This window comes from Pelophylax lessonae, assembly GCF_965119305.1.
Source record: "Pelophylax lessonae genome assembly, chromosome: 3".
Lineage (NCBI taxonomy): Eukaryota > Metazoa > Chordata > Amphibia > Anura > Ranidae > Pelophylax > Pelophylax lessonae.
Genome location: NC_138770.1, coordinates 581,253,753 through 581,266,155, shown reverse-complemented (window position 1 = coordinate 581,266,155; position 12,403 = coordinate 581,253,753). Strand labels below are relative to the sequence as shown.

Genomic DNA, 12,403 nt, shown 5'->3' with positions numbered 1-12,403 from the left:
CCAAAAATACGTCAAGGAACAGAAGAGAATCTGCTTCATCGTCGTTGAATTAATCAGGGCATTTTCTGTGCTTTATTGGGGCCTCGTGCAGAGAATTCAATTTCTTCTGAATCTGCAACGATGAGCCTGGATGATGAACTTTATCTCTATTCGAAAGAAGCCGTAATTGACAGAAGAAGTCATCCTCTTCAGTGGTGGAGAGAAAATGAGGCACGCTACAAAAGACTTGCTTCCCATGCTAGAAGATACCTCTCTCTCTGCTCCTCTGTCCTCCACTACTGAGCATGTTTACGAAGTTGCAGCATTGTTTGAACAAAACAGAAGACCTTTAACAGGTGACCATGGACATGCTGAAATGTTCTGCTTTCTGCATTATAATATTGTTCTACTTAACTGGGAGTATTATAAAAAGAGTAGTGTCCACTCCACTCCACTGTCTAGCTGTTGCCTAGCTTTTTCTAGCAGTTTTGCACTGACTGCTGTAGTTGCAGTGAGTGCCCTATTGCAGAGGTAGTCCGCTGAGTGATTCCAATCCACTGTCTAGCGGTTGCCTAGCTTTTTTCTAGCAGTTTTGCACTGACTGGTGTAGTTGCAGTGAGTGCCCTACTGCAGAGGTAGTCCGCTGAGTGATTCCAATCCACTGTCTAGCGGTTGCCTAGCTTTTTTCTAGCAGTTTTGCACTGACTGCTGTAGTTGCAGTGAGTGCCCTACTGCAGAGGTAGTCCGCTGAGTGACTCTAATCCACTGTCTAGCTGTTGCCTAGCATTGCCCATCCGCTGCTCTAGCACCCCGGTCAGCAGCCAAACAGCCTGGTCAACAGCTCGGTCAGCAGCTCAGCCAGCCAGCTGCGAGTAGGTCGCAAAGCTGCGCCCTAAATTTGGGGCCCGATCCGGTTGCGAGTCTGCTGCCAGCATGATCAGCAGCTCAGTTAGGAGCTCGGACAGCCTTGTCAGTCACCTGGACAGCTTGGTCATTCACTCAGACAGCCAGCTCCATCAGCCGCAAGCTGCAGCCTCATTTTTTGGCCCGATCCGCCACGTGAGGCATCCGCTGGTCAGCTTGGTCAGGCACCTCATCTCGGTCAGGCATTCAGTCGGCTTGGTCAGGCAATCGGTCAGTTTGGTACCCGGACAGCCGTAAGTAGGTCGCAAAGCCGCGGACTAAATTCTCGGCCTGACCTAGACACGTGGGGCGCAGACACATCCGCTCCCCCCCCCCAAGCCTATAACCACCGCAGGGAGCCCAAAGAACATCCCTGCGCCTGTCACTAACCCCCAGGGGGCCAGGAACTTTCTCAAAGACCCCCGTGTGCAATCGGACAGCCTGGTCAGCAACAACCACATCCACTCTCCCTTACTGGAGCAAGTGGCAAAGCCAGCACCTACCTAACCCCGGGAGGGGGGGGGGGGGGGGACATGAAGGAGCTGGGGTAATGGAAGGGAACCCAAGGGTCCGACCATCCCAAGAAAGGGCCCATGTCCACCCCAAGACCACCAGAACTATGGGGGGACACTACGCACCATACCAAACGACAATCATGTGGGCGCCACTCCGGACAGACTACCTCTCCACTCGGGGGGAGGGTGCTGACGGCAAAGGGGCACACTGCGACTCAGGCCAAACCAGGTCGTGTGCATCCCAGAGAGGTGTTTCACTCGCGGGCCAGCCCCTGTCCAATGGGGCTCGGTCGTGGCGAGGCCTAGCGCGGGGCTATAACCTGCACACGCTCGCTGGCCGGACTGGGAGACCTTAGGGATATAGGATATCCAGTCCGAAACCCAGTCCAGCTGTTGATTTTAGTTCTCTGAGGAACATACCTAGCTAAAAAATTAAAATTTTAGCAAAGGTTTCCTTTAAAATAAAAAAAACAAGCTAAGACCGAAGTCCCAGCCAGGAATTAGGTCCTACTCCTAAACTAGACAGAAACAAACTGAATCCTATAGCAGAGTGAGTGGGTGTATGCCTTCAGGGACTGCTCCATAGGCGTGCTAAAGTTTTTTCCTGCCTAATGTCCTACTCCTGTTGGGGGCAGCATAACCCAATGGTTAAGAAGAATATGGAGCTGCTTCTGTCAATGAACGATAGAGAAAAAAAAAAAAATTGGATGAAATTAACTGCATTCAGAGCGATCATTCGATAATCTAATCATTAGTACACAGCTTCTCACAGCCGATGATGACTTTTCATCCCCTGTTTCTGAAGGAACATGAGGGAAAATGTTTCTCATAAGATAACAGAACGAACGTTTTATGTAATTAGTATGGTATTCGTACAAATGAATTTTAGAAACAAGATTGTGAATGAGTAGAAATGAAAGAACGAACTGGAAGAAGATGGCAACTAAAACAAGTATCGTGTACAAAAAAAAAAAAAAAAAATCATATTTTGCATATTATTATTTAACCTTCTAATAAAGGACTGAAAACTCTTTTGAGAATGGCAAGCAGATGGGTCACACATACATTATATTACTTGATTCCTTGCTGGTAAGTAGCTATGCACATGGGAAGTTGCCTTGGATTGCGCAAGAATTTTCGTAAGGATAGTAGCATCCTCATATTCAATATAGGACTAGCATGAAAAAACAAATTATCATTCTTCTGATTTTCTCATGTGTATTAGGCTTAAGGGTTACCAAAACTAATGTCCCCATTGGAAGATTTTCCCTCTGTTACGTTCAATGATAAAAGATAAATAGGACATATGGAGCAAATCTCTCAAACAGGGGCACAGAAAGCCATAAAAACATAAATCGGTGTTCCAATTCCTCTCCACTCTATCCAATACTAGAGGAAAAAAAAGTTTTGCCTTTAGATATACTTTAAACACTTGCTACAACCCTGTGAATAGGCCCTTGATGTTTTACCAGAATCCAAACAAGTCTTACCAGAGGAATTAAATGCCATATATTTTGCCAGGGATTCTCCTTCCTTCAGAATTGCATTAGCCAGTATTCTCTGCTCCGCAACATCCTTCTTCAATTTCTACAATGGATATGTGAACTTTGTATAAACTTTATGCATATAACAGGGAAATTTGCATATCTTCCAGCTGAAGAAAAAAAACTCATTCTTTGAATGACCTGTAGACAGAGTCCCTTAGTTTTCAAACAGTTATAGGCAGGACTCTGGCAAGAACAAATGCCAGATGCCAGCAACCAGCATTTTCAGAAGAACTCTGTAGGGCAGCCTCTATATTTCACTCACTATTACCTACTGCATTCAATTCACAGTTCTCACAAATGCTGTCCAATCTTTTATGCTGCTTTGGTTTAAAAAGATCTATATTATGTAGAGCTGCACGATTAATCGTATGAAAATCGCGATCTCGATTCACCCCCCCTGACGATCTAAACCTGACATATGCTCGATTCTTTGCATAGCTGAGGGAGCAGAGAAAACAGCTGTGGAAAACTCCCAGTAACTATAAACAAAATGATTACATTGTATCGTTCCTCCTGCAAACTCCTATCAGCATTTAAGTCTCCCAGTAACTATAAACAAAATGATTACATTGTATCTTTTCCTTCCCTCTGCCAGGGAGAAAGGAAGTTTAACCTCTTAAAGACTAGAACTTTTTCTGACACTTGTTGCTTGCAAGTTAAAATCATTTTTTTTTTTTTGCTAGAAAAGTACTTAGAACCCCCAAACATTTTATATATTTTTTTAGCAGAGACCCTACAGAATAAAATGGCGATTGTTGTAATATTTTATGTCACACTGTATTTGCGCAGCAGTCTTTCAAACGCAATTAATAGACTTTAATGAATAAAAAAAAAAAACGTAACAGTAAAGTTATCCCAATTTTTTTTTGTTACACAGAGAATAGTGAGAGAATCGTGATCTTTATTCCAATCTAAAAAATCGTGATTCTCATTTTGGCCAGAATCGTGCAGCTCTAATATTATGGCAAACCTAACATGCCATTTTAGTAAAGGCTTCTAGTGCTGCAGATCTTAGGAGCAATGCATAGTGTACATCTTGAAGACCATGTAAGGAATGGATTTTAAACTACATGTTTGAGATCCAAAGAATTTCTAAACCTAAAATCAAATTATCTTGCACCTCACCAGTCCATACACAAGGTGGCAGCATTACTTTTAATTTTCTCATTCATTTTCTCCCTGCAGATTCTGCAAATAACACGCTTTCTGTCCCCTTCATGTCTACACTCATTTCTCCACTGTATCTATGAAGACAAACAGTTATCACACAGTCAGGACTTCAAACATATCTGGCTTTGTTCCTCTCGATTACATAGTGGATTGACAGGACTGGTTGTTTAACCTCTTGGGGCCAGCTGCATGCAAATATGTGGCCTCTCGGCAGGCAGGCCTTGGAGCAGAGCGGCTGCATATTTGAGTGCAATAACAGCTATGTCGAGTGCGCACTCTGCGGGCTCCTGGCGACTAATGAAAAGCTCCTGATTGCTACTTGCAAATTGGGAGCTTTCTGATCATGCGACCACCGTGACAGACAATCACGACAGTCACATGACCATAAACCCCGCCTCCCGGCATTCTAAACCCCTTAAAGGGCCAGCAAAATTTCGTAAAAGCAATCTAACCCATAAAACAGTGAATACAAGCAGTTCATCTCTCCGTAACGTTTGATTTCAACATGTCGGACAGACATAAATAAAGAAAAAAAAAAAAAAACTTACCAAGTAAAGACTGAGTGATAGCTGTATGCTCTCAAAACTGGGCTTTGGGGCGGTCCAGTTGTTTGTTACTTCCGCAACACCGTAGAGCCATTGTATCAACTTGTCCAACTCAAGACAGAATTTCTAGACCAAGTGCAACAGATCAGAAGTTTAGGAGTATATTCAGCCTGGTAAGAATATACAACCTCATGTATGAAAGTACCAGGTCTTCTGACCTGTTAATAATGTATAGTCAGGCAACCACTGAAGCAAACCATGTGTGCATGTATATATTCACCAAAAGCAACATGCAATTAACTATATGAAACGTATTTATAGGTATACTACTGCTAGATTCACCAGGTAAAAAAAAACAAAAAATAATGCAGCCAACACATCTAAACCCTCGTACACATTATTCGTTTTTTTGTTTTTTCATTCAACCCAGAGGGCTGAGCCAAAAAAAAAAAAGAGCTTGGGAGGACCCGCTGTACAATGCAATGTTGTTACAGTGATCTCGCCCCCCCCCACCGCTGAGCTATTGTGTTCTGACAGGAGGACTGCTTGAACCCCCCCCCCCAATATCACCTGATGTTCGGCTCATGTGGGGAGGACTGGTATGCGGCAGTATATTACATTTTTGTTCTTAGGTTTACATACACTTTACCATGTTTAGTACCTAGGTTTTAAATGAGAACTAATGGCAATACTCGTCCTCACTATGGCAATAATGCAAGTTCACGACATACATGTACAAGACATAAGTCGTGCATGCTTCTGGTTGGCATAGGGATGCTTCACCATATATTATATATATATATATATAGACAAAAGAGGGGGCTCTCATGGCGTAGTATCAGCAATAAATACTTTAATAGATCATAATGTTGCACTTACTACAATAAAAATTCCAAAGAGCCAATGTACAAGGAGATTGCGGCTTCAAACCACAGAAAAACGCTTCCGCGTAGCCAACGTCATCACCCCTGATGACGTTGGCTACGCGCTGACAAAACGCGTCGGGATGTGGGATCGTAACAGCAGAACTTCCGGTTTCTATTTGGAACGCAGGTGGAACGTGGAAGCATTTTTCCTTGGTTTGAAACCGCAATCTCCTTGTACATTGGCTCTTTGGAATTTTGATTGTAGTAAGTGCAACTTTATGATCTATTAAAGTATTTATTGCCGATACTACGCCATAAGAGCACCCTCTTTTGTCTCTATATATATTTTGTGGTCCTAACGGATGTCATAAACGGGCTGATTAATGCACCTGAAGGGAGAGTGACCCCCATACATACCAGCTGCTGCTTATATATGTCGTGGTGGGACCATATAATGGAATACCGTCCTTGTCCAAGGAGTTGAGTGAGATCATCGCTTTATCTGACCCCCTATAATTAAGGGGTACGATAACTCTGATAAGCGGTATTTTGTACATACTGGGTGGAAAAGTGAAGGTGAACTTTATCTCTGTGAACAGCAGCAGTGTCTCCCACAAGAACTTTCCTGAGATTGTGATATCTTCTGTGGTTTTCCCTCACTAGAGACTTATTTATCCCCAATTTTCACGTTTCACTATTATTTGCACTGATTGAGGAGATTATATATATATATTTATTTATTTTTTTTTTTTTTTTACATTGAATATTCATCACTTAATTACCAAAATGTATTATGCATTTCATAGTTAATATTTATTTATAAGGTGTTACTACCGTGAGCGCGGTAATTTTTTCTTAAGCAAAATAAAGTAATGTACCTGAATTTTTTGAACAAGGGATTTATTTTCTTGTATATTTGGCATTGATGGACATCTACTCAGTTCTACAAGCGATGAATTACCACCATCAAGCATGTCCCTTAGAGAGGAAAACCTTTTCATATCAGAGTCATTGTGTTTTTGGCAGGTTGACAATTGACATACAAAGCTTATATCCTTGAAGTCATCACTTGTGGTAGTTCTGCTCTTCAATGAATCCAATAATTCTTGATCTACATCAATATCAGACAAAATCAATGTCTGTTTACTAGCATTGCCCTGATCACAATTTGTGCTTTTGGCCTGACCTACTCCTAACGAAAGATCCTTCAAATGGGTAGCCAAAGCATCCAACTCTTTCAGGGAAGGTGGTAAGGAAAGATACTCCTCATCACTATCCAGATCCCTCTGTAATGGTAATACACTTGTGCTTGCCAGAAACTGACCTGGTTTTTGTAAACTCTCTCTAGTTGACCTGTCTGTTGTCAACAGTTTATCAAACACATTATATTTGGGAAGACAAAAAGACTCTGTGGACTCTTTGGCAAGGTCTACTTTGCTGGTATAAGGCGAAAGGTCCCCATAGGATGTTAAATGAGAAGACTCAGCGGTGTTCCGTAAACTGTGATAACCAGTTCTTCTACATAAAGGCGTTGAAAAGGCATTTGGAGATTTCAGGCCGTTTGTATGTGAAGAACTACTCTTTAGTTTATGATTTTCTCGATATGAAGAGCCAGAATAGTCCAACTTACTCTCACATGAGAGATTATAGCTACCAATATCTACTCCAGAATCCTGCAAAAACTCATCTGTTACTGCTTCTTCATTACCCTTATTCAAAAAATACTTTGAATTCAGTGGATATGTATAATCTAGCAAGTCCTGGTACTCTTTATTTGGGTCCCAGTTGGGAGAATCCCTATCAGGACGAGGTGGAGGAGTGTTTGGAATTGCACAAGCCCAATACTGTTCCTGCAAAGTTTGCGGGTTTTGTGAAAGTTTTTCAGAACCAGCTCTCTGATTAAAATTAGAACTTAAAGAATTGTAAGCACCCTTTGACTGGGCTGATGAAATGTCACAATAAGACCATGAAGAGTCGTTAAAAGTCCTCAGTTGATCCTGCTCAAGGTCATCATTTTCATCAGGCCTTTTAGTTGTAGGTTCTCCTCTTAAAGAATAATGTCCTGTATCGTATAATGGCTGATAACTGAACCTGTGTGACAGAAAGTCTTTATCGGCAGAGGAATCCATTTTATGAAATCTTTGTGGCTAGAGCAACCAACCATAGTATGGGGATTTCCTGTCTCCTTCCCTAGAGGAAAAAAAAGAAGATACACTAGTTAATACCGTAGAAACACTTTAGCAGATTTTAAATGGCCCTTTTATTTTTTCCCCAACCCTTAGCCCTGGTTCCCACAGATGCACTGCAGAACGCACTGAAAAGAACGTCAAGAGAAACAACATGCATTTTTATGGAGGATGTTTACATACATGCAGTCTGAAATGCGATGCAATTTAAAGAGGTTGTAAACCCATTATATATATATATATGTTTTTTTTGTAACCTGAAAGAGAAACACATAATGAGCTAGTATGCACCGCATACTAGCTCATTATGAAATACTTACCTTAGAACGAGCCCCCGCCGTGCCGTCCGCTTACCTGTATGACGGGCGACATGTCCAGTCGCCCGTCTTCCGGGAGCGCGGCATCCGGCCATCTGATTGGCCGGAGCCGATGGTCACGGCACGGGACTCTGAAGGAACCAGCGGCCGTTCCTTCAGAGCGCATGCGACAGTGACGTCACTGTCTGCATGTAAGGTAAATATCTCCTAAACGGTACATGTTTAGGAGATATTTACAGTACCTATAGGTAAGCCTAAGGCTTACCTATAGGTAAAAGTGTCAGAGGAGGGTTTACTTTCTCCTTAAAAATGGGTCTTTTGCGTGTCGGTTGTGACGCGGTGCGATTTTAAGCCCCATAGAGTTGAATGAAAACTTCAAATGCAATGTAATTCCAGTGCGTCCCAGGCTCCTCCTAAAAATTCTAAGTCAGCAGCTACAAATACTGTACATGCTGACTTTTAATACAAGGACACCCACCTGTCCAGGGATCTAGCGATGTCCTCACCCAAGCTGATTCTTCAATCAGCTTCGGTGCAGGCGCCGGGATCTTAAGTAATGGAAACTGGCTTAAGTGTTAATGAGCCCTTAAGTGTGAATGGGCTCTCTGTTTAAATAAGATAAATACATTCCAGGTGCATGAAAATACATTCCAGGTGCATGAAAACTAGAAGGTTTCGAGGTGTTTTTTTTTTTTTTTATTTTTTTTTTTAGAAAGCAGCCACAGCCCTAGTAGAAAACCAGAGCCCTGTCACCGTGCTGTTGAGAAGGTGACTTGCTCTGTGTGGACGCAGTCAGACCTAAAGTTCTGCAATCAGAAAAACCAGTCTCCCTTCTGACTGGAGAGCTCTTGCTCTGACTCAGCAGAGGGTGTGTGTGTGTTGGACCTCTGCATAAAGACCACTTCCTGTCCCATAGCCAAACAGAAAGTTAGCAGAAATCCCTGCGAATTAACCACTTCAAGACCGGGCCTATTTTTGACACTTGGTGTTTACAAGCTAAAATCATTTTTTTTTGGGCTATAAAACTATTTAGAACCCCCCAAACATATATAATTTTTTTTTTTTTTTAGCAGAGACCCTAGAGAATAAAATGGAGATTGTTGCAATATTTTTTTCACACACCGTATTTGCGCAGCGGTCTTCCAAACGCAATTTTTTTGGAAAAAATTCACTTTTTGAATTAAAAAATTAGAAAACAGTAAAGTTAGCCGATTTTTTTCCATAATGTGAAAGAATGTTACACAGAGTAAATAGATACCCAACATGTCATGTTTCAAAATTGCGCATGCTTGCGGAATGGCGACAAACGTTGGTACTTAAAAATCCCATAGGCAACACTTGTCTACAGGTTACCAGCTTAGAGTTACAAAAGAGGTCTAGGGCTTTAATTATTGCTCTCACTCTAACGATCGTGGCGATACCTCACATGTGTGGTTTGACCACCGTTTACATATGTCGGCAGGACTTCAGTATGCGTTCGCTTCTGCGTACGAGCCAACAGGGACAGGGCGCTTTAATTTTTTTTTCCTATTTTATTTATTACTTTTTATTTTTACACCATTATCAAATTCTTTTTTTTTTTATAATTTTTATTCCTATTACAAGGAATGTAATAGAAATAGGCATGACAGGTAGGCATGACAGGTCCTCTTTATTGTGAGATCTGGGGTCAAAAAGACCTCACAACTACACTAAAAATGGGAAAATCGGCCCTTTAATCGGTTGCTAGGCAATGACGTTTGACATCGCTCCGGTCCTCCAAGACCATAGAGTCGAGTGAGGGCCATCTTGCCCTCACTCGACTTCCTGTCTCAGAGGATCCGGGACCGGATCGTTTTCCCCGCTGCCTGCGGGTCCGGTAAGCGGGGAAAACAGCCAGGACGCGACGGAAGGGGGCACCTCATCCGCCGCACCATAAGGGTGATCCCGCGGCAATTCGACCACTGGGACCACCCTTATCTAAAGGCCGACTGCCTGCCCTTTAACCACTTTACCACCGGAGGATTTTCCTGCTAAAAGACCAGGGGGTTTTTTGCGATTTTTTACTGCGTGACTTTAACGGACAATTGCACGGTTGTGCGACGCTGTACCTAAACGAATTTCACATCCTTTTTTTCCCACAAACAGAGCTTTCTTTTGGTGGTATTTGATCACCTGTGCGATTTTTTGATCACGCGCTATAAACAAAAAAAGAGCGTAATTTTTGCAAAAATAACAATATTTTTCACTTTTTTTTTTATATGAAATTCCCCCCAAAAAAAATGTAAAAATCAAAATTTTTTAACATTTTCGGCCAATTTGTTTTACGCTACATATGTTTGGTAAAAAAATAAATAAATAAATAAATCACAAAAAGTGTATTTTGATTGGTTTGCGCAAAAGTTATCACGTTTACTAGCAAAGGGAAAGATTTTTGTCTTTTTTTTTAACGAGTAATGGCGGCGATCTGCGATTTGTTTTGCGGTACTGCGACATTGCGGCGGACAGATTGGACCCTTGACTGACATTTTTGACACTTTTGGGGGTACCAGTGACATTACTGCAGTAATCAGTGCTATATATATGCACTGTTACTGCAAAAATGACACTGGCAGGGAAGGGGTTAACTGTATTGGACAGGGAGGGGTTAAGTGTGTCCTAGGGGCGTGCTTCTAACTGTAGTGGGACATTGCTATTGGTGTAAAAACAAAGATCAACGGTTCTACATAGTAGAACCGTCTGATCTTCATTTTTACACAGGGAGAACTGACAGGCGGCTTGTTTACATAAGCCGCTCTGTCTTTCTCCCGCTGTACCGGCGATCGTAGTGTGACCGGCGGACATCGGGTCCGCCAGTCACACTCCCGCACTCCTCCGTGAACGAGCCGAGGCCGGCGCGCCTCGGCGGGCGCGCGCTCGCCCGCTATTGGCTCTAGAAGGAGTGACAGGCGAGCGACGTAGACCTACGTCACTCTGCCTGGCCGGGGGCCGACTGCCGCAGTAAATATACTGTGCGCAGTCGGCAAGTGGTTAAACAAAATACAAGGGTTATGGCAGCTATCTGCTGCCATAACCCTGGTATTTAGCTTTAAATGACCAACGTAAATAGTCGTTAGGCGGTCGGTAAGTGGTTAAGAGAATTCCTTGGGGCCCCCCAGGTCACCAGAACTAGTGTCCTCATTGGAAGATTTCCCCTCTATTACTTTTCTAGGGACAACCCAAAATTTGGGATTTTCTTTTACTTTCAATGATAAGGCCTCATGTACACTGCTACTTGTAAACGGACGTTTAGGAGCAGTTGGGCGTTTTTTTCAGAAGCCCCTGAATCCACCTCTATGTTATCTTATCTGTCCATGTACACTGGGTCGTTTACAGTCATTTAGAGGCAGATGAGTTCAGCGTCGTTTTTTGGAAAGCAATTATTAGCGTTCAGGATGTTCAGAACGTGTGTTTACCGGCGTTTCAAACGCAAAACACGACCTAACGCGATCACCCGCGTTTAGCGCTTGCGTTTTTCCTGGGAATGATTTTTTGACCTCTAAAAACGGATCTGAGTGCAAACGCCCGCTAAACGCAGCTGCAAACGCGACACAATGGACGTTTTAAACGTCCTTTACATAGCTGTTAAATTCCAGCGTTCTAAGGACTTTTTAAAACGTCCCGTGTACATGTAGCCTAATGGAAAACAGGACAAATAGAGAGGGTGAATCTCCCAAACAGGAGCACAGACAGCAACAAAAACTGACACGTGTTCTAATCCATTTCCACTCTATCCAAAACAAAACAAGAAAAATAAATAAATAAATGTTTTGCCTTTAGCTATACTTCAAAAGAGAATTATGGCCAAAGCTTATTCAGCCATCCAGCCCCATGCTCCAGTGAGCACTGGAGGGGCATAGTGGAGAGCAGTGACTAACAGTCACCACTCTCTGCTCAGAGCTGACTGAGAACTTGGCGATCAGCAGTTATGCGATTGCTCAATTCTCTGGCTTAGAGCTGGATGGGGACAGCTGCAGCATCAAACCAATGCTGAAGCATAGGGTGAGTATCTGTGTTTTCACTTCTCCTTTAAAACAAAAGTTCAGTTGGAGTATAAAGCCTCTTACACACCATTCTCTGGTTTGAGCATCTCCTTTTTCAGCTGTAAATTTCAGGCGCATTTGTCTTATTGAAATACGAGCATTTTCGGGCATTCATGTGCATTTTCGTTCGTGCAAAAATCACATCTTTTCGCACAAATGTATTCTCGTGTTCTTGTAAAATATGCAAATTAGTTACATAGTAGTTGAGGCTGAATAAAGACAATAGTCCATCCAGTTCAACCAGTGTCGGTGTGAATCATTTCCCATACCCCCTGAATGTTAATGTCCTTGAGATGTATGTCTAAGGCTGGCCA

The 12,403-nt window shown here is 42.6% G+C and overlaps 1 protein-coding gene across 1 annotated transcript in view; it reads right to left on the bottom strand.

Moving 5' to 3' along the window:
- Positions 1 to 12,403, bottom strand: part of CEP68 (centrosomal protein 68) — a 58,151-nt gene that overhangs the window by 29,824 nt on the left and 15,924 nt on the right. Inside the window, exons 2-4 of the mRNA XM_082252611.1 lie at positions 6,404 to 7,715; positions 4,663 to 4,785; positions 2,888 to 2,984 (exon numbers count right to left, since the gene is read on the bottom strand). Of these exons, the coding sequence (XP_082108737.1) occupies positions 2,888 to 2,984; positions 4,663 to 4,785; positions 6,404 to 7,654 (1,471 nt within the window). The 5' untranslated portion in view covers positions 7,655 to 7,715. The remainder of the gene's footprint in view (positions 1 to 2,887; positions 2,985 to 4,662; positions 4,786 to 6,403; positions 7,716 to 12,403) is intronic.